Here is a 23731-nt window from a genome sequence, read left to right on the forward strand (position 1 = left end):
ATCCCCACTGTTTACTGTGTTATGATCCACTTGATATTTAGATACACTTTAATTTTGCGCTCAACCCCCATAAATTAGATGGAAAAACGGATGGACGGTGTGGATAGAAGGTAAATTTTTTTTTTTTTAATATATGTAATAAAACTGGTGACGTGGACCAATAATAAAGCTGGATTCAGCCGCTGTTTCCACGAAACAGAGGATCCGCACTCGTGTCGGTGAGGATTGCGTGTGTATTTGCCTGCTGAGAAAGTAGACTACACGAAATCCGGCTGGACGTATGTAACAGGGACAGAAAGGGACACATGGACGGCTGCCAACCAACTTGACCTCAACATCCTTTAATGATAGCTAACCAGAGATCAGTTCTTTACCTAGAAACAACAACATACATCTACTGCATGTGAGCTTTCACGTGCAGCCACTTCATTCCCTCCAACGTATTACAAGTATCGAATAGCCAATCCATGCAAAAGCGGGGCCACGCCATGATAATCCCCAAGTATGCAAATCAGGGTATCGGGGTGGCCCACCAGTGATTGGATCCGTGATAATCAGGGTGCAACTCACTTTTTTTTTTTTTTTTTGCTGGAAAGAAATGACTGTATGTAAAAATTCACGTACAGCCGTGAATGTGATAATTTCTCCTTTAATGAGAAAATCTCTGATGTGATCACATACAACCGTGCATGTGATTATTTATCTTTTTAACCAATTGAGTCGTGAATACAAATGATATAATATTAGATGTTCTGATCATGTGATGCTGATATATGTGACTAAACGGCTGACTGGTGGACCCTACTTTAAATGTGTCATGTGCCAACAATTAATATGAACTTATCCCCCAAGTCACTGATTAATGGGAAATTAATGTATGATTCTTTTTTCAAATCATTAAAGTTGAGAATAAGTACCAACGGATAGATCTATATTAAGATTGTCATTTATTGCTTGGCCTCCGTGACTTCCTCCAGCATTGCCATTGAAAATCTTCTAAAAGTTGGTTCATGCAACCTCCCATTCCAGCTAGTGAAGCTACGGTCACATCCTCATATGCTAGCTAAATCTAGCAGTTTGTCGATGATGATGGACTTGTATAGCTTCTAGTGCTCTATACGAAACGCCGGATATGAGAAATTGGTAATATATCTCTGTATAAAACTCTACCTGCTACCAAATTGATACAGTTCAATTTTTTTTTTTAATTAACAAAAATTACAGTAAATCACAACAACAATAGGAAAAAAAGATGGAAGAAGGAAAATTGGGGAAGTTGAGGGCAATTAAGAAAACAAAATCAACTCAAAATCCACCGGAGGATAAGAAAGAATAAGTGTTGGACGTAGGCCAGTGGTGCCCACTTGTGAGCAATCACTAGTGGGTACGTCCCATGTTTTCTCCAGTCTCTTCCTTTGAATTAAATTTCAAATTCAAATATGAATTTGATTTTTAATTAAAAATAGAAATTTGATCAGATTATTTTGCCTTATTCCAATCCCACTCAAACTCTCCTTCCTCTGTTATAAAAAGCAATTCGCTTCTCTTGTGTAAAGCAATTGAGTCATACGATAAACCGAGAGTATATAGAGAGATATTGTGTGCGCTATAGTTTGTCCATTTTAGCTTGTTCTTGGGATGATCTGATCCATGGATCGCAATCCGGGGCCACTATATACCGTAGGATCAGAAATGTGAATAGTTCCATCTGCTCCAGTAGTAGATAGGCGGGCCGTTGAAGCACCGTTCTTCTGTTTTGTGAAGGTTCCAAACTTCGTATAGACCGTCAGGTCTTGGGGCTCACCTTCAGCACTTTCCAACAATAAGAAATAAAGATTTTCTATCACAATCCTTTATTTTATTCCAAAATTCATGTTAAATTTTTTTTTTTTTTTGAGGTTTTGTACAATCCCAACTAATTAAGGTGATTAGGACTGAAAGATTCTATATTAGCACTGATACAACTAACTTATTACTAGTTACAAAGAAAAGTACAAAATCACCATTCATATCTCATCTCAGCCAAAATAAGAATCACATCTGCACTGTTAAAACATGAGGTGTATCATGTCTACCTGACAGAGAGCTCCTAGATACAACTAGGAAAGTCCACTGACCGGCGGAAATCGCTCCCTGACAACCGGGAGCAACCCCTTTCCTTGTGTGGTCACTGGTGGATGGCGCCCTTTGGCAGTTGTGTCTGAAAGTTTGAGGCACTATAGGACCGTTGTATATGCAATATTAGCTATACATGAGAGGATTAGATTATCAGAACACCGACAGGATTGGATTATCAAAACACCAACATCATGGTCATGTGGACACAACAGTACTGAACCAAAATGTATTTTTTGCGCGAATTGACCAACAAAAAAATATTAAAAAAGGGACTTATTTCTTGCTTTTTATTCTCTCAAGTGTTATGGTTATTATCAGTTCTCTCTTCACAGGCCACCTTAAAATGAATTTCATCGACTAATCATATGTTCGATGAAAAGATAAAAATTTGCCGATTGATCATATGTTGGATAAATATTTAGTTATGATTGAAAACATCCTAAAATATGTCAAATTACCAATTTGAGTTGTAGTCTACTCAGAGGTCCCTACCTTGGATGGGAACGGATTGGTTACCCCCCGTCACCAGCCAATGGCTGATGGTCGGTGCTCTGGGGCCCACCATGATGTATTTGTTTCATCCATACTGTCCATATATTTTTCCATATCATTTTATGGTATGAGACCAAAAATTAGGTATATCATAATCTAAACTGGAACACATTACAGGAAAGAGTGTTGAATGAGCATCGACCATTAAAAACTTTTTGGGAGCCATAAAAGCTTTGGATCAATCCGATCTTTGTTTTTTCCATTCATCTAGGCCGGTATGACCTAATAAACAGATTGGATGTCAAATAAACAGTACAGTGGGTCTTTGGAGGATTTTAATGGTGGATATCCAATCACTATTGTTTTCCTGTGGTGTGGTCCACCTGAGATTTATACACCTCTCATTTTTGGTATAAAGCCCTAAAATGATCTTTAAAAATGGATGAACGTAATGGATGAAACACATACATTATGATGGGGCCCACAGAGCACCGACTACCGGCCACCAGGCTGGTGCCAGGGGGAGTAGCCGATCCGTTTCCGCCTTAGATTGCTTACAGGTCTAAATAATGATTTTTTTTCCATAAATGCTAAGCATCCAATCATTTTGACTTAAAAACAGATGGTTATCTAAAAGAGAAAAACTTGGATACTCTGGTAGAGATTGTAACAATGACATGTGGCTACTTAAAAATTACTTAGGAATTGCCTAAATTGCATGCAAGTAATTCAAATTAAAATAATCCAAACGATGGGGTCCTAGTTTAAATGCATCATGAACCAAAAATTATGATTATTTGACTCTGACTATTGAATTGGTAGCCATTTATTGGACAATTAAAAATGAATTAGGTATCCAAAGTTCCTATTTCAACAAACAATTAAGTTCCCTAAATTGAATGCTGATAAAACTGTTCAGCCAAGTTGATTTTAGGACAGTTACTTTAGGCACGGTGGTTCCACAATTTAATTTAAGATAGAATTATTCCATGTGTGCACCACCTGTACGCCTTCCTATCAAGTGTCATATGTTGTGAAAGTATCAGGTAATTCTCCTTTATAAAATGGGGAATGTATGGTTTTTTTTTTCTTTCACAGATATTGCTAACTTTTTATTACTCTCACCCCCCCAGGGCAAGTGCATAATACCCCAATGCTACTTGAATCAACCTCACTTCACCTGCACCACCTATTACTTCAGCTTAATTAGTGTTAGTGAAAATGTAATAGGGCACCAGAGTACTAAAGAGAGTGGAAATGCATGTATTGGAGTACAAAGAGAATATTACAATTTGATGAGTTTTGAGTCCCAAATGAGAGAGATCTCCCATACAGTCCTGGGAATTTTCTAGAAATCCTACATTAAGAGCTTGGATTGTGCCACTTAACACTCACTAGCAAGCAGCTAAGAATATCTGGAACACTTTTAGATACTTCCACACTATCCTTACTACAAATGTCATTGGGGGCTGGTTTGGATGCTTGTAATTAGAATACGTTGAAATCCAAATCGCGTGGTAAACAGAATTCATGTGAATTGGAATCTTTAGTTGTATTTGGATGCCTATACATAGAATACATTGGAATTCAAAAATTGTATTTGGATGCCTATAATTAGTTGTTGTTTGGTTGATTGTAAACAGTTGTGGTCAGTGGTGAATGGATGCAATTGAAATCCATTTACTTAATGCATTTCAATTATAGGCATCCCGATGTAGGGATGGACGTGATGAGGTCGATCACCATCTTCCTCAATGGGATAATTAATCCGAATCTACGAGCTTCTTTGGACTTCTTATAGAGATTCCTCGAATCCATAAAGAAATTTTTTTTTAAAAAAATCTAATAAATTTGAAAATAGCTTTATTCATAATAAAAATGAATTGACAACCCTCTAAATAATGATACCAAATTAAGGAAGAAGTTTCAGAATCAAACTCCCTAAAATTCGGGGCTTACTATACTATTTATAACAGTCATGATTTCTACTAGACGTCATGGTTTCAGCCAAACATAGTAAGTATTCAATTTGGCCTAACCACATTATTCTCTTAAAATTTCTAAGCCCTTTTCATGTTGGGCACGACTCCTAAAACTCAAAGGATCAAGAGTTACGATCGAATTAAAACTTACTATAAATAGTAAAAGTGAAATTAATTTTTTTAAACCGTCGATCTGATGAAATCTCGCAAATTCAGCATGGGCAACCTAGCGTAGCGGGTTGGGTGACTAAAGTAGCTTCTCCTACCCCAAAATCATATATGGTATGTCGAATAACTCATTCCGGTTTGCGAGATATGCCTGTTTTAGGATTCTGACGGTCCTGATCACTTCCGCTTCCGATTGGGTCTTCTCTGGTCCATCCTAGACATGAAAGTGTCTACGCAACCTGCTCTACATCACATCCAAACATAATTTTTGGATTCAAGTATACTCTAATAACAGGCATACAAGCACAACCAAGGACTCCAAGTCGAATTCCATTGATTAACCGTGATTAGGATTCCAGTCTATTCCAATTACAAGCATCCAAATGAACCTTAACAAACTTTGAAATCTCTCAAATATCCCTACACAACTTTAAAGTTCTAGCCATTTCTAGAATTCTCAATGCAACACTTTAAGACTCTAAATTTCTCTGCACTGGCCATGTACAAGACTACCTAAAGTGGATCCAAAAATGGCTAAGCCTATAGTCAACCTCCACGCCTAGTGCACTGTCTCATCTCTAATTAGTACATGTTATTGGAATTAATAGTCCAAGGCAGACTCTTTGCATAATAAAGAATGCAGCCACATGGTGCAGAGACCCCTCGCAATCAACCAATCATGCCAATTTCAGACAAGTGGGGCCTTGATTTACAGTCTACCCCACCAATCAGAGATCTTAATTAACAGATCTCCTCATGGAACCATCCTCGCCGCTGTTGTAGTAGTTACAGTCGTAGCTTGTTTTCTTTTTACAGGGTAACAATTTACGGTGCTTCTGACGCTGGCTGCTGTCACTGGCGCCCTCCCTGTCGGGCTATCAATGGCTTGGGCCAGGCATGCAACAAAGAGATTTTTGAATAGAATCGGCCTGAACAGTTCAAAATCTGGGCGAAAGCCAATCCCAGGTCTGGACCATTGACAAGACCTACTTCTGAGTCAGTAAACCTCCTTGATTCTTATGCAATCTGACCTTTCTAGTGTCCAGTACGATGGCTTAAACGATCTCTTTCAGTAACCTGGCGAGTGGACTACCGTAGCCTCCAATCAAACGGTTTTCTTTTGCTGAATTTCAACAATTGACTTTTTTTTTTTCTTTTTATTTTAGTCGTCCATTTCAAGTCCACTGATGAAATACTTAGGACAATCCATCCACTATGGGACACTTCGACTCAGTGGTTTGGATCAATATGCATGCATCCCCTATACTCAACTATTGATTTTCCTAAAGTGCTAACCCCTTTAATAAACGGCTCAGAATCCAGGACCAACCGAGTCCCGGGCGTGAACCAGGCCTGACCCAACACAGTCTTAGAACCCATGACATTTAGCAGGGCTGCACGCAGGGAGGGATATGATGAGGTCGATCACGGTCTTCCTTAGGGGATAACTACTCTGAATTTACTGAGCTCATTGGACTCCTCACAGAACGAATTAATGAGGGATAAAAGCATAAATAATTATAATAAATTTGAAATAACTTGATTAATAATAAAAAATGATATTACAACTCTTTTGATAAGTAACTCAATTGTAGGACGGAGTTTTAAACCTAGACTTAACTCAAACACTCTAAAAACACTCTAAAAATGTGACTTACTATAAATAATAAATTTACTGTTTATAGGCCACCTCTATTATTACTTAGACTTGGTGGTTTTCATCCAAAAAGAAGTAAATGTTCAATTTGGCCTAACCACATTATTCTCCTAACTTTTGTAAACCCTTTACATAGGATCAAAAGGGATATTTGAACTAAAATTTATTGTTTATAGTAAAATGAAACTAAATTAGACTTTTGACTGTTGATAGAATAAAATCTCACAAATTTGGTGTTGGCAACTCAGTATGGTGAGTTGGTTGCCTTAAGTAGGTCCTCTTACCCCCAAAATAATATATTGAAAATCTCATTCCGGTTTGCGAGATAGGACTGATTTAAGGTTCTGATGGTTGGGTCGTTTTTGCTTTTGATCAGCCCTTCTCCGGTTCGTCTTTGCCATGAAGGTGTTTGCAATCTGCTTTACATCAGTTCCACACCACGGGCTAAAGACTTTGCAATTCAACCTGACTTGGTCAGCCCTGAGTCGAGTCATGCCCTACCTGAGTTGGGGCTGAATCGGTCTGACTTGCTTGAGTGGGGGTTGATTCACTGCGAGGTAGGGAATGGGGGTTGACCCATGATATCGAACTGGATCAGGTCAGACCGAGTCCGAGTCAACTCGGACGAGTTGCATAAGACTCATCCAGTTTGAAAACCATGTTCCTGTGCTCCTGCTTATTTATGCATATATGGATTAAATGGCCACGTTCTCAGCTGTACTTTTCTGATGCCATGACTACAAATATTTCTTTCCAAAAAACAAAAAACAAAAAAACAAAAACAAAAAAGAAGAAAAGTGGGTCTCCCACGGAAATGGCCTACCTTTTCTCACCTGATCCAAAACCCCAGAACTCATCCCAACCCTGGCTTTTAAGTCAGCTAAGTTCGTTGGCCTGCAGGTCAAACCCGACCTATCGCTAGCTAGCTCTATCAATAAGCGAGGCCCATGGTTTGGTAATCTACACCATTTGTCTGCATGTGGTCTATCATATACACTTACTCGTCCAACAATATTCCTGATAAGAAGATCCAGCCTCCAATTTGGGAACCTTTTTGATTGAATGAGGCTTCATCTCGTATTTCTCTTCCCAAATACCAATTCCTAGGACACAATCGGAGGGTCCGGTTTGTACCAAAGAAGAAATTTTTGCGGCGTAATACATCCAAGGTGGCACCCAAAATATCAAGTGGTTTGGATTACCTAACCATGGCCCACCTCTCATAATTGAAAACAAGCATACTACACAGAGCCCACGTACTTTTTGAAGGTTGAAGCTGTGCTAGACATAGTGTGATGTTTAATTAATGCCATCCAAACAGTCTATTAGATGCGACACCGAATGTTAAGTGTAGATCCCAAAATCTAGTTTGGTCCATGATTAAAGTGGGCCGCTTAATAAAAATGAGAGACATTGGGTAGGGATGCTCACCATAGAAACTTTTACATGTATGGAATGTGAGTTCACCATGTTGTGCATATATCATCCAATCCAGTCATTCGACACAACTCACCGGCACAAAGGAACACATCAAAAACTCGAACCCATTAAAGCTTGTTTGTTTCAGGTACCAAGGTAATATAAATATAAAGAACATGGTGCAATCATTATAAATTATTTTACTTGCTTATAAGCACATGCATTGTATATAAACAGTAAAATCATAATTATGATATTTTCATATTATTTTTAATTTCAAATTATTACAAAACATAAAACAATGCCTTGCTATCCAGATTTCACCATAATATTATAAAAACGTGCAATGATTATAATATTTTTATCTTTATCATGAATACATTTACAATTGATATACTTACAATTTAACGGCGGTAAAATTGTACTGATGACATTTTTTCCCCCCTCAATTACTAGAATAATTGGGGAAACAAACAAACCTTAAAAATATTTAAGTGGGCTAACAATAATTAGTAGATAGGTGTAACTGTGCATGTCCCTACTTGAGTTTTCGATAGAGATGACTCTTGTGATACACCGTGCCCATGAGGATTTTATCTAAACTCACGGTTTAGATTCCACATATAAATCATGTGTGGGCTCCACACAGCTGATACATACGGTAATTAGCGTAGGTTGATATGCATGTGATCATTCCCCGTTCGTGAATGCCAAAATGTAATGTAGGGACATTTTGTGAGATTTCCAAAAATGCGTTTATCTTTGGGTCGAGAACCACCCCTGCCGTTAAAATCAGGGCCGCTCCTTATTCAATCCACGTGCATGTACGCGTGAATTCAATGCAGCGACCAACTCTCTCAACTGTAAAAGCCCATACGTGGTCATCATCTCTCCTCTTTCTCTACTTTCCTTCTCATACTTCCATCTCTATATATTTCCCTCTTTCCACTTTTCATTTCCCACACCACCTTTTTCCACTTACTCTCTTTCTCTCTCACCTTTTTTTCTTCTTCTCTTTTCATGGCTGGTGTAATTAGGCAAATTTGGGTGGTGGGGATCTTGTTCTTGGTCTCGGTTTCCCTCCATGGGGCCCGATCAGAACCACAAGTTCCTTGCTACTTCATCTTCGGTGATTCATTGGTCGACAATGGCAATAACAACAGGATCGCTTCGTTGGCGAGAGCCAACTACCAGCCTTATGGGATTGATTTCCCTGCTGGGCCCACCGGAAGGTTTTGCAACGGTCGGACCACGACTGATATCATCGGTGAGGTTTTACTCAAGTTCAAATGTTTACCCTATGATTTAGAACATGAAATGTGAATGTGAAGGCTTGATCCCATGTCTAAATACCATTGTAGGCTGGTTGTTTAGGTGGACCACACCACACTAACTTGTTGCACTAGAGTTACTCTTTTATTTTTCATTTTTTGATAATTCATCATCTGAAAATCAGTTACATACTGTTTTTGGTCCAGCAGACCAGCACTCGAAACCAATAAGCTGTGGGGCCCACTGGCATGAAATGTGGTTCCCTTAAAAAAGATTGGAAGGTCCTTAAGCAAGAAAAGAGAGTTTTTCTAGATACGTATAAAGGCATTTTCTTCTGATCTTTGCGCACCACAGGGAATTAACATTCAATTGCGTATACGATCTCTTCAACTTGTGTCATTTCTATCCTGAGAATTTTTTTATTTTTTATTTTTTTTTAAAAATGCTCTGACAGTGTATGACGCTTGATACGAAGGCACTCAGAAATTGTACACCTGGAATGCATTAACTCAAACTAAATAAACTAAATTATGGTACCCATTGTCCCTAAGTCACAATCTTAAAATCAGATTAGCTGAGCAATCCTAACATGTGATTGGTGGACACTTATTTGTTGTAATTGGATCATGGGATAATTTTTATTTTTAACATGTCCACTAAACATCCACCATTAATCCAATAATAAGATAATAAAATAAGTATAATATTTTTCTCAAGGCATATCTAAATTGGGACCTATTTTGGATAGTTTAATTTGAATAACTTATATGCAACTTTTGAAAATTTTAAGAGCCCTCGTAACATCCAAGACAATCCTCAAGAGTATCTAAGCTTCTCTTATCTTATTATTATTTATTGTTATTATAGTCATTATTGTTTTACCATATTTGTTTGCTTTGGCCGTGAAGATATTTATGGTGTGAGCTCTTGTAGCCGTTGCAACGTACGCCCACGAGACTGAATTAGGTTCACGTGAATGGCACCTCTCAAGCCAATACAAATGTTCCCATGCAACACTTGTTTTTGTACTAATATATCAGTTATGTCACACATGAAAGATTTGGGAGAAAATATGATTAGTTGATTAAGTGGGCCACACCTGTGCTTTGAGTCAGATTACGTCTTTCGGTTGATTTCGACTCTAGTCCACCCTGATGCTCGCCCAAGGTGATCTTTATGGTGTGGGTGACATTTTGGACGGCTCAGATTTTCTACACGGGTGACATGTTGGCATCAAAGAAAGTGTTCTCTGCCAACATTTTTCCAACTTGATATCGCGTGCTTGTTTTGCCCATGTGGTGACTCGATATCACCTTTGCGGCATGGGCCCACATGCGGAGATGGTCGGGTAATCTGAACCATCCATCCCATGCAAACTCTTTTAATCTAATTGAAGGATGAACCTCACCCTTGATTTGTTGAATTAATGTCAGCCATCCAAACTTCATGGTTAATTAATTGCTACTCATTCAGTCATACATTTATAAGTTCCGAATCATCCTTTCGGCTCAAATTTCTATCGTTCACATTCTAAGGTGGCAGACGAAATCTGGACGGTTCCAATCACCAGATCATATATACATGTAGGGCCCAATGGGGCGACACGTTGCTAGTCCTGAGCCGCCAATGGTCAAAACGATCATGTATGCACACACGTCCGTGCATGTATATAAGCAAGTAGAAATGGACGCGGATTGCGTCCTGCCCCCCCGGGTCTCCAGCTAGGAACGGGCAGGAGCTCTTTGTGGCCACCTTAATGTATGGGTTTTATCCACACCGTCCATCTACTTTTCCGTGATATTTTATGGAAAATAACCAAAAATTAGGAAAATCGAAGGCTCGAGTGGACCGCACTACAGGAAACAGTGGCGGTGATGATGCTCACCGTTGAAACTTTTCTACAGCCCACGGTGATGTTTATTTACCATCGAATCTATTCATAAAGTTACAATGACTTGGATGAAGGGAAAAAAAACATATCAGCTCGATCCAAAACTTCTGTGGCCCCTAAGAAGTTTTCAACGGTAAGAGTTTAATACCCATTGTGTAGTCCACTTGTATCTTTTATCTGCCTCATTTTTTGAAATATATACTGAAATTACACGGATAAATGGATGGACGGTGTGGATAAAATCCATACATCACGGTGACCACTCAGAGCTCCTGCCCGTTCCTAGCTGGAGACGGGCGGGGGAGGACGCAATCCGCGTTCAGTAGAAATACGGTATTTCTCGTAACTTTCAAAAGCCCATCCCTAAAAGCGGCATTCCCGGTACAAGCCATATTTCCGGTAGATACAGTACAAACTGGAGAATCGGATTCTGGAGAAGCCATCTCGGTACATATACGTGGCTGGGAGGTGTGTCGAACGGATATGTACACCTGGTGGGCCTGACTATGGATGGAAATGGTTATCTTATCACTAGCCTACAAAACGGGTCCTATTAATGGTCACTATTAACTGATGAAAAGTTAAGGGCTATGATTGTCTTATTACTTTGAATTTTTTTAACATAGACCATCCGTAATGATTCCATCAAGATGTACAGTCCAGATTGATGAATAACCATTCTAAGTATACTGTAGAGAGAAAGGATTCGCTTAGGTTCGGTGGTCCAGGCTCTCGCAAGAGGCCTTTGACATAGACAGAGCACTGAATTTGGGCCGACACATGCAATTTACTCGGCTAAAAAATCGTGAGTCAGCATTAAATAGGGTTGCGGTTGGGTTCAATGCATTATTATTAAATGCGTGTCTATGTACATGTGTTATGTACGTACAGTAGGTATGCACGCGAGTTCAATGATCCAACGCTCCTAACCATGTTTTACAGTGCTCCTTGCTACATTGGTATATATTGACTGTCCGATCAATAAATCTGGAGTGGAGCTTATCTCTACAACTCACTGTCTGGGCCATCATGTGAAAATCACACTGTTAGATATCATCCTATCCGTCCAAATGGCAGGCCTTATATGTTTTATAGCTCTTTCCCAGGCCATTTATGAGATGGTTGAGAATTGATCAAGATCATCCGATAGAAGTGATTCTCGGGGAATATAAGAAACCCGTAATGAGACCCACCAACAAAACCGCACACATCGATGGTTGACCATTTTCTGACATACAATCTTGACCGTCCATTTTATAATCCATTGGTCGGATGGTTAGAATTGCGACCAGTGCGATTACCGCATTTTCTGACAAACAATCTTGACCGTCCATTTTATAATCCATTGGCTTGGACTTGGTAAGACCTGATCTGGTTTGATACCACTGAGTCATCCTTGACTCGGGTGAGTCATGATTCGATTCAGGACAGAACAAATCAGTCCGAGTCGCCGAGTCTCTTAACCACGTATATTAATAATGATGGAAAGCTTAAATATATAACTAATAGGATCTGTTCGTGGTATGCAGCTCAGCTGTTGGGCTTCGATGATTTCATTCCACCTTATTCAAATGTAAGAGGCCGAGAGATTCTAACAGGCGTAAATTACGCGTCTGCCGCTGCTGGAATCAGGGAAGAAACTGGGCAACAATTGGTAATCACTTTCTCAATACTTTTTTTTTTTTACATCATGTATGTGTGAAATCCGGATTGTTCATCTGGTGGGCCACAGCAAGCATGCACCCCACCATCATTTGGGCCACATCAGTAAGAAAAAATAACTAAATCAATTGCTTAAAAATCACACCAGAGGTCTGTATTTGTCAGACCCATGCGGCCCAAATGATGACAGGACCGACCTGATTTTCTTATCATGACACAAGCATACTTGGGTGGGCCCCACACGATGAATGAATTGGGGATTACTTCATCGTCGCTCATCCATGATCAACGGTTAGTAATTAGGCATATAACATGTTATGTACATTTTGTTCACATAGGGAGATCGCGTCAGTATGAGTGGGCAGCTACGTAACTACCAAGCAACAGTTCAAGAGGTGGTGAATATATTGGGAGATGAAGATTCTGCAGCTAATTACCTAAGCCAGTGCATTTTTACAGTTGGAATGGGCAGCAACGACTACCTTAATAACTATTTCATGCCTGCTGTTTACTCCACCAGCAGGCAATACACTCCAGAACAGTATGCCGATGTTCTCATCCAGCAATTTTCTCAGCAACTTCAGGTAATTTTGAGCCATTGGAAGAGGAGATCTGCAGCAAAAATGGCACGTTTATGGTTTGTCCATTCTTCAGGTGGCCCCACGAGTGTAGATGATAGGTTATTTTTCTCATAAGCTAGTGGCCTAAATGAAGAATGGACCAGGGATGAGTATGATGGACCCCACCTGCCAGACGGCTCATTTTCTTCGCTAACCAAGTATAATTAATTCATGAGAAATAATTTTAAGGATTAGTTGTCCACTAATGGCAGCATTATTCATTTCTTGTTTTGATAGACATTATACAATTATGGGGCGAGGAAAGTGGCAGTGTTTGATGTGGGACTAGTCGGGTGCAGCCCGAGCGAATTGGCTCAATACAGCCCTAATGGTGCCACATGCGTCGACAGAATCAATAGCGCCATCCGGATATTCAATGCCAGGCTCCGATCTCTCATTGATGACATCAACAATAGTCTCGACGGTGCGAAATACATCTACATAAATGGGTATGGGATTTTTGCGGATATCCTTAGTCGTCCATCGTCTCACGGTAATAATCACAACTTCACTCAATTTTTTTATTTTTATTTTTTCTTCTAGGTCTTATTTTGTGCATCCATTTAAGAATACAGTCTCTTATTAGTGCAATAGCACATACCAGGAGAAAAACAAGTTTAAGTATGATTTAGAATGGCACATGTGTGAAATCCAGCCCGTTGATCTGGTGGGTGTCTCAAAGATCAGACCAACACCCCCATCTGTCCACCAGTGTTTGAAAAAAAGAAAAAAAAAAGAAAAAGAAAAAAGGACAGCCCAAAGAATTACTAAACAGTCTATGTTCATTAAACACATGTAGCCATCATGATGACTGGACCAGCCTAATTTCAGGCCACATTAAATAGATGGTGGGGTCAGCTTGATGAACTGCCCATATCTCTCGAAGAGAGTCGAGAGTAGCTATTGCAGGACTCTGATTAGTTTGTCATACCTTTTCCTATTAGCACTAATAGAACTAATGTTGGGTTTTTTTCTTTCTTTTCTTCCCAGGTTTTACAGTTACAAATAGGGGATGCTGTGGGGTCGGCAGAAACAACGGTCAGATTACATGCCTACCTCTACAAACTCCGTGCCAAAACAGAGATGAATATATCTTCTGGGATGCTTTCCATCCAACGGAGGCTTTCAACGTGATCTTTGCTGGGAGATGTTACAGTGCCCAATCTTCGTCCGACGCATACCCCATCGACATCCGTCGCCTCGCTCAGCTGTAATGATGATGGATGATGGACGGTGATGATGATGATAATAATGGTGAGTCGGATCTTAGTAGTAGTCTCCAATTTCTATCTATACTATGGTAATAAATGTGACTTGGTAATATAGGTAGAGCATGGATGATAGGTCCATTTCGTACTAGAGTGCTTGCACATGAAATGCACTAGGGTTGTGACCATATAGTCTTTGGTTAAAAAAAAAAAAAAAAAAAAAAAGCTTTTTGGGTTTGTGATGTTAGTACCATCGTACTCAAATTGGGTCTTGGGTGCTTGAATTCTTTTGTAAGAGGATTTTTCCAAGTGAAATAGATTGTATGTTTTGCTTAATGTAGATGGTGATGATTATGAAGATACAATGATGGTTGTGGTGTTTTTATTTTTATTTTTTTACTTTCAAGGATTCCTCCTGTTTAGTGGTAAAAGTTGGATTTTAGAGATGATTCTAGAGGAGTGAAAGCGGTCCTTGTTGCATAGGGACATTTGGCCAGTCAAAATGATCGTCTGGACTGTAAATTAATTCAGCCCACGCTTCATGGCCCACCATAAAGATAAAAGTCTTGAGGGCCTGACATATTGACAAGTACAGCTATTAGACATAAACAATCTTGTCCGTCCATTTCACGAATTGTCGATCGGGTAAATGTTACTTTTGCATGGTGGCCCGGCCCGTTAAAATTGAACAGGACCTACTCGGATGTCCAGATTGATTGATTGGATCACGTGTTTCTTGTGAAGGTAGCAGTACTCCCGAGTGCTGGATGTATCGTTCAACATGATTAGGCTGTTGAAAATGATGAGTGGGCCCATGGTCTGCTCTCTGTGTAGAGGTGTTCATCTCTACTTAGTAACACAAATAGCATTTAGACAATTTTATTCCTGCAATTAATCTTTTAGAAAATGGGCTCCAAGGCCTTTTCTCTTTGCATCTACCAGGCACCGACAGTCATATTAGGGAGCCTATTCAAACAATTGCTCTCTGGGCCCAACCCAATCGTAGCTCTTGAACTGGTTTATGTTAGGATATCATCCCAATAATACTACAGATGAAAAAGTAGTGATGGGTTATCCACTATTGAAATTATTTTGAGAACCCTTCTCTCTCTAAGTACAGGTTTGCACCCGGCCATAATATTGTCCTCGTTTTCTCTCCTACTTTCTCTACATGTGTTGCATGTGCCATACTCTAGCAATGAAGAGTGTGATGAAAATATTGTGATAATATCCCAAAAACTCAAAATGTGATAATATCACAAAAATACAAAAGGATATTACAAGATTATCAAGAGATTTTCGTTATATTATAATGTTTTATTTTATTGAATTTTGCTACAATAATATCACAATATTAATGAGAAAATGGTAAAACTTTGAGAGCCTATTTGAATTTCCATGGCATATAAAATGAGGAGACATCATTTCCATAAAATAGACATTTGTGTTGTTTGGTTTTGTGAGGGGTCGTTTGAAAACATGGATTTTGATATATTTGAAAGGATTTTAATTTTTCAAGACATTTGGTAGCAAGTATTTTGAAAGATTAGAATTTTGATTCCTCCAAAATTTCTCTATAGAGCTCTCCGAAGAGCCCTTCTGCATTCCCACTTCAAAGTTGATTCACGGAGATTCGCTCAACTCCATGGGTTTACCTGAGATGATAAATGATTATTCAATTTCTTTAAATGCTATTTCCACTAAAAGGAAAATATCTCTTTTTCATTTCCTTACCCCAATAAGTAAATAAATAAATTGTCATTTCTAAACAATTGAGAAAAATAAGAAGAAATGATCAAATTTAAAATACCTCAAATAATAGTCACATAAGCCATAACTCATTTCTAAGTGCTCCAAATGCGATGATGTGGTAAATGTGCAAGATGCATGTACCACAATCCATCTTAATGTGTGAGCATGTGCTATTATTCTATATGTGTAATGTGTGTGAGATGTGCCATCACCAATATTTTATTGATCCGCACTTTAATGTGCCGTACACCCGAATGTGCTAACCTAATCTTCAAATGCTTACATGCTCCATATGTGTCAGATGGCTGCCATCCATCTTCAATCACTTCACATGGGCAAGGTGTGCCAATGTGTAATATATACTTGTGCCATGCACCAACCGCGTTTAAGCTTCCCACTATTCAAGTGCCCTTACATGTGTCACAATCCATCTTATAGCACCATACACGTGTCAAAGTGCAACATCTACAATAATCTAGTATCACATGTGCCAATGTGCCACCCTCATGTTGAAGCAACCCACGTATGCAAATCACATGCATGTGTCACATGTTACCATCCATTTTAAGTGCTCTAGATATGCACCATGTGTCAACATGGGAAACATGCAACACATGCCACCGTTCACCTTCTAGCATTCTATACATGCCAATATTTCACATGTGCCAATGTGTCATATATAATAATGTGAACAATAGCCCATCAAAGAGGTGGTGAATCATTTCTTCGGTCCTAATTGATAGATGCACTCACCCATCATTTTTTATATATAAGGTTGATGCCATGTACTGATAGGTCTCTTTATTCATCCACGGGCAGATAGCCTTGCTACCCTGCATTAATGACAGCGACTCGGTCCTGTAGGCACCTATTTGGCTACGCCTTAGTTATTGGCCCTTTCGATTAGAGCAGTAAATAAATTACTTACTATCCATCTTAAAGTGCACACATCTGGTGTGGTCCACTTGATCCTTGGATCTGCCTCATTTTTTTATGGACAGCAGAGATAAAGCCTATACATCAGGGTGGACCCCACAAAATCCCAGCCTGGATATATAGATTTCAGTCCAGGCAGAGCTCTATGATACCCACCATGATGTATGGGTTTCATCCACACCGTTCATCCATTTTTACATATCATTTTATGGTATGAACCCAAAAGTGAGTCAAATCCAAGGCTCAAGTGGTCCATACAAGGCGAATTAATGCAAACCATTAAAAACTTCTTGGGGGCAAAGGAGGTTTGGTATCAAGCTGGAATTTGTTTTTTCCTTTCATCTAAATTTGTGTGACCTTATCAACAAGTTGTATGGAAAATAAACATCATGGTGGCCCTAAGAAGGTTTCAACCGGGGGCATCATTATCACCGCTGCATCCCATGGTATGGTCCACTTGATCCTTGGATTCTCCTCATTTTTTGGCTCGTTGTATAAAATCATCTAGAAATTTTGATGAACAACATAGATAAAGCCTAAACATCATGGTGGACCCCACATAATTCCTGCCTGGACACGTCCAGGATGCAATCGGTTATACCTCTTAAAAGTAACTTATTAATTGTTTAGGTAAAAGATAAATTATTCTTCTAACAATTTTACTTTCCTTCTCCTTTTCTCTCTTTCTCGGTCTCCAAGTGATTGATGGATGGTCTAGGTGGAGCCCAGGCGATTGATGATCTACATCAAAGTTGGGCTCCACATGATGGGATGTGGACATTGAAAGTGGCCCACATGATGGGCAATTAAATTGATGATGGTCACATCAAGGTGAGCCCCACATGATGGACCGTCCACATCAAAGGTTTGCCCTAATGATGGATGTGCCACATCCAATGTAGGCCCTGCATGATGGGCATCCCACAGGTGGCTTGTACAATGGATGGTCCACATCAAAGGTGTGCTCCATGTGATGGCCGGTCGACATTTGAAAGTGGGCCCCACATAATGGACTATTCGCATCAAAGGTCAACAATGATGAATGGGCCACATCCAAGGTGTCCTTGCATGATGGATGGTCCACTTTAAAGTTAAGCCCCACATGATGGAGGGTCTACATTAAAGGTGGCCCCTCATGATGGATGATCCATAACCAATATCCAATATGATGGACAACCTGCATCCAAGGTTGGCGTGGAATTATAGATAGCTCACATTGAAGGTGGAGCTCGCGAGGTGGATTGATCACGTTACGGGTATGCTCCACATGATGGACAATTCACATTGAAGATAAGGTCAAGGTGGGCCCAACACAATGAATGGTCTATATTGAAGCTGTTTTTTAGTTAACCCTTCCTAGATCGTTGAGTACTTGCAGAGAGAGCAAACAAGGAAGACCCTGGCTAATGCGGGAGACCCTCCGATCCAGGTCTTTGTAGAGGTTGTATAAAGGTAGAGTTAATATGCGCGTACCTTTCAACATTAGAGGTCTCTCTATTTATAGTAGAAGGGAGATCTATCGTAAAGGGATCCTTCCTGTTTAGTAGGTGTATATTGTAGTTGGATTAGAACTCTTAATGTATACAAAATCTCCCGAAATCTTCAGCTGGAATCTCAGAATCCTGAACTAATCACAAGTTAGTTTCTGCGATCCTTGGAGGAAAGATCGGACATATCTTCTTTCATATTAGGTCGATCTTTATCTAGAGACCAGGTCATAGTCATTCGAGCTTTGATTAAGGTCGACTGATGGAAGTTATAATGCCGGCTGAGCTATAAGAAGGTCGGCATCATTCACTTACTAAACCGATCAAAGGTCATTATGATGTCTTTGTGATATCCAGTTCCTGTAACCTTTGAGCTTCCTCATTGTCTTCCTCGGAGAGTCCGTTCTGAATTGTGCCGACCTCTCTCCTTAAACAGTTGCCGGATTTCTTGCCTCTTTTAGCCATCAATACCCGTCAGGTCTTGCTCTGACCTGCTTTTATAGGTCAATCCATTTCTCTTCATAATAGTCTACCTTAAAAGTTAGCCCCACATGATGGATGGTGGATATTAAAAGTAGCTCACATGAATAAATAAATAAAAATGAAAAAAAATTTAATGAAAAAGATTCAAAGAAAGAGAAATGGGAGAGAGAGAGAGAGTAACTAAGAGATTTGAAAAATAGTTATTTAATGTTGATAGCCAAATGTATATTTTTAACTTTTTAATTGATAAGTATGCTACTTATCAAATGATTAAGTTACTTTAAAAAAAATAAAAAATCATGGAAGTTAGTTTGGTAAGCATGGTTGTAAAAGTAATTTTTGTGCCAAAACCTACTCATCTTAGTAAGTTTTTATTTTATTTTATAGCCTTTTAACTTATAACTTTTGTACTTATCTCTCTTAGGCCTGTTTGGATGCCACTGAATAAGTTACTTTTCTTATATAGGTAGCAGATAAGTAACTTATTTCATATAAGTTTGGTTTACAATTGATTATAAGTAACCTTTTTTACTTGCAAGTCCTTTCGCTTTATATATATATATATAATATAGTTTTTTTTACTTTTCATAAATTAGTGAAGAGAGACATATAGAGAGAGGAAAGAGAAGAAAAGTTAATAAGTATATTGTTTACCAAACATACTTACCTTCTTAATAAGTACAAACTATTATAAGCTACTTGTAATATAGGTAGTTTATCTTAAGCAACTTGTGATCAAAACACTCCCTTAAGGTCCGTTTGGATACCACCAAATAAGTTACTTTTTTACTTATAATAGCTGATAGCTTATTTCTGATAAGTTTGGTTTATGCTAAGTTATAAGTAACGTATTTTTACTTAAAATAACTAAATCACTTCAGTCAATTTTTATAGCTTTTAAACTTTTTATAAGTTGGCAAAGAGAGCCATTGGAAGAACCGAAGGAGGAGAGAAGTGAAAAATATATTACTTACCAAACATACTTATTTACTTAATAGTTATAAACTAAGATAAGCTAGACATAAGTGGCTTATCTTAAGTAACTTATGATCTAAACGCCCCCTTATAATTTATATCAAAGGAGGTCTCAAATGATGGACTGTCCACATTGAAGGTGGCGCTCATTTGATGGACCACATTAAAGGTGGGATCTACATGATAGATGACCCCATATTAATGTGGGCCAACATAATGGATGGTCCACATCGAAGGTTGGCTTGGCTCATAATGATAAATAGCTAAAGCTATCTAGTGTGATGGACGACCCACTTTAAAGGTAGGGCTTATACAATGGACAATCCACATCAAAGGTGGGCTCCAAATGATGGGCAATGGACATTAAAGTTGTGTCCCACATGATGGATGACCTATATTGAGGTGGCCCCACATGATGGACGGTCCACATCAAAGATTGGCTCCTAATGATGAATCGCCCGCGTCCAAGGTGAGCCCTACATAAGGAGCAACTTGCATTGAAGGTGGGACCCACATGATGGACAATCCACATCGAAGATAGGCTCCACATAATGGGCAATTAATAATGGTGGGCCCCACATGATGGATGATCCACATCAAGGTGGGTCCCACATTATGGACGGTCCACATCAAAGGTCAGCTATAATGATGAGTGGCCCATATCCGAGGCAAACCCTGCATGATGGATGACCCGCACCAAAGGTGGGGCCCACATGATGGATAGTCCACATTAAAGGTGGGCTCCACATGATGGGTGGTGGATATTGAAGGTGGGCCCCACATGATGGACAATAACATTGATGGTGGGCCCTACATAATATATGAGCAACATCAAAGGTGAGCCTTATATAATGAACGATATAGGTTAAAGGTCAGCTCCTAATGATGAATGACCCACATCCATGGTAGGCTCTGCATGATGGACGACCCACATTAAAGGTGGGGCCCACACAATGAACCATCTACATCAAACGTTGGCCCTACATAATGGATAATGGAGGTGAGGGGGGACCAAGTAGACTTGAGTAAGATAATTACCTATAATGTTGGAAACAAATCATGCTTTTCTACTTTTTAGCTGGTAGGTATATTGTATTCTAAACATACTTATTTCCTAAGTAAAAAACTAAGATAAGCTACTTACGACATAGGTAGCTTATTTAAAGTAACTCACAACCTGAACACCTCCTAAATAAGTGACACAAATGTGTGTCAATCCACGCCATCAGTATTGCAGGCCCCATTTATAAATAGCGCATAGCCCAAAAAATACACCAATTGGACGATCTCAACCACCTGCTTTCTCCTAATGATCATTTTCCTTTCAGCTGCTGACCATTTGGACTATTGGTATCATCAGTGATCATGATTTTGGGCTGTGCTCCATTCAAAGTGAGCCGGTATATTGTGTGCAAAGGGTGTGTACCTGACCTAATGATTAGGAGTGCCCCATCTTAATTGACAGGCCCACCAAAATAAATGAGCCGGACATTGTGCTTGTGTTGTCGGTCATATCATTATATTGGTGGGCCATCTTTTTTTTCCTTCTAATATTGATAGGCCATTAAATAAGTGGGCCTGTCGATGTTCATGTCAAAGACAAGTGGTCCTGGCCAATTTGAACCTCGCTGCCGCTTAGATGCCCACAATGTGGTCTTCCCTTCCGCCCACTATGTGATGATCTGTGCCGTTCATCTAAAAGTCCCTGCCAAGGTGACTTGGAATAACCGTTCAGAATAAGCATTATAAAACTCAATTTTGCATGAAAGGCTTTTTCAAAATTCAGATTTACTAGGCCCGAGCCCGGCCCATTGACACCCCTGCAAATGTAATTGTATGATGTGAGAGAGTGGATTAGGTGGGCCCCACTTTATTGATGTGTTGTATATCCACGCTGTCCATCCATTTTTTCAGTCCAATTCAAGACGTGCAGATCCAAATTTCAGGTGGACCAGTCCAAAGAAAACGGTGGTGACTGAATGCCGACCATTAAAAACTTTTCAGGCCCACAGTAATGTTTCTTTACCACCCAATCAAATTTGGACGCGTTAAATAAAAAGATAAGCTTGATCCAAAATATCTGTGGTCCACAAAAAGCTTTTAAGGTCATTCACCACATTTTCCAGTGGTGTGGGCCACCCAGGTAACAACTAATCCGCTCCCGTACGATGAGACCCGGTTTGCAACGAATCCATGACGTACACCGACACATGGCTGCGGGTAAAACGAGCATGGATGGGGACTGAACCTGTCCAACTCGCTTGTACGAACTCAACGACTGAGCTTTCAAATCAATAAGTCGACTCAACAAACGACAGGAAGAAAAGGACGATTTCCATCTCGCGGACGGTGAAATTGTGAGTAACTCACGCGTACTGAGTAAACTCTTTGAGGTCCACCGTGATTTATATACTTTATCCTGCCCGTCCATCAATTTTACCAGATCATTTCAGAGCTCTAGCCCAAAATGAAACATATTAAATGTTCAAATGGACCACACCATAGGAAACAGTTGAATTGAACATCTACCATTGAAAATTTCCCGAGGGCCATAGAAATTTTGGATCAAGCTTATATTTGTGTTTTTTTCATCAATGTCTTTATGATTTTATGAAAAGGTTATATTACAAATAAACATCACCAGGGCCTTGAAACGGTTTCAATGGTGGAAATCATTTTCTCCACTGTTTCCTGTAGTATGGTCTACTTAATCTTTGAATATGCTTAAATTTTAAAATCAACCCCTTAAATTAAATGAAAAATGAATGGACAATGTGGATGGATCATGTACATTCAAGGTGGGTCCAATTGAGTTTCCTCTGTATGCAATCTGATTTCCGTACTTTGAATGTATGCCGTTTATCTACTCCGCCCATCTAATTTTTTCGTATCATTTTAGGGCCTGCTTGGCCGTGTCATTGGTTTGGTGCAAGGTCTATGGTACACCCTGATCCATCATACACCGAGTGAAGATACCTAGTTTCAATATTGAGGTCTTGCTATCGATTCCCTAGTGGGGGTGGCTAACATTGGGGTGTGTACTGACACTGTTGTGTACTAACAAGCTAACACAAAAAATATAAATAATTTTTTTTTAAAGAAAAAAAGAAAGAAAGAAGATTCAGGTATGCTTTAATTATTTTTGGGCTCACCTTAAAATAATTATCTAATAAAGTAGATGGATATAACAGATAAAATACATAAATCAGAGTCAGTTTACTCTGGCGAGTAAAGGAAGCAGATTGCGTGGTGGGCTCCACTAACGTCATTGGTGTGTTGATGTCACCAGGTTATGTGGGGCCCACCATGATGTATGTGTTATATCCACATTGTCCATCCATTTTGTGAGATCATTTTATGGTAGAAATGAAGATCCAAAGCTTAAATAGATCACACCACATAAAGTAGTAGAGATTGAATGCCTACCATTGAAAAAAAATTTAGGCCACAAGTTTTGGACACCATGTTGAGCCTTAAGAGGGTTTCAACGGTGGGATAATTGTCTCCACTGCATTAAAAAATTTAAAAAAAAAGAGAAAAAAGAAGAAGAAGAAGACCACTTACATGCTTTTGAAACATGATTTGGAGGTTGTTAGATGTCTTTAATTT

General features: G+C 39.3%; 1 protein-coding gene across 1 annotated transcript; it reads left to right on the forward strand.

Annotated features, from left to right (window-relative positions):
* Positions 1–8793: 8793 nt before the first annotated feature.
* Positions 8794–14825, forward strand: LOC131240923 (GDSL esterase/lipase At1g29670-like). The gene is made up of 5 exons (XM_058239458.1): positions 8794–9103; positions 12529–12653; positions 13000–13245; positions 13519–13774; positions 14272–14825. The coding sequence occupies exons 1-5, from the start codon at positions 8857–8859 to the stop codon at positions 14493–14495; spliced, it is 1098 nt and encodes a 365-aa protein (XP_058095441.1). The 5' UTR covers positions 8794–8856; the 3' UTR covers positions 14496–14825.
* Positions 14826–23731: the final 8906 nt, after the last annotated feature.

The sequence above is a fragment of the Magnolia sinica genome, chromosome 3, assembly GCF_029962835.1.
Source record: "Magnolia sinica isolate HGM2019 chromosome 3, MsV1, whole genome shotgun sequence".
Classification (NCBI taxonomy): domain Eukaryota; kingdom Viridiplantae; phylum Streptophyta; class Magnoliopsida; order Magnoliales; family Magnoliaceae; genus Magnolia; species Magnolia sinica.

Excerpts from the sequence above, each read along its gene's own strand:
- LOC131240923 (XM_058239458.1), top strand. The coding sequence starts at position 8,857 with ATGGCTGGTGTAATTAGGCAAATTTGGGTGGTGGGGATCTTGTTCTTG. Across the intron at positions 9,104-12,528 it reads GACCACGACTGATATCATCG|CTCAGCTGTTGGGCTTCGAT; the intron begins GTGAGGTTTTAC and ends CGTGGTATGCAG. Across the intron at positions 12,654-12,999 it reads AAGAAACTGGGCAACAATTG|GGAGATCGCGTCAGTATGAG; the intron begins GTAATCACTTTC and ends TTGTTCACATAG.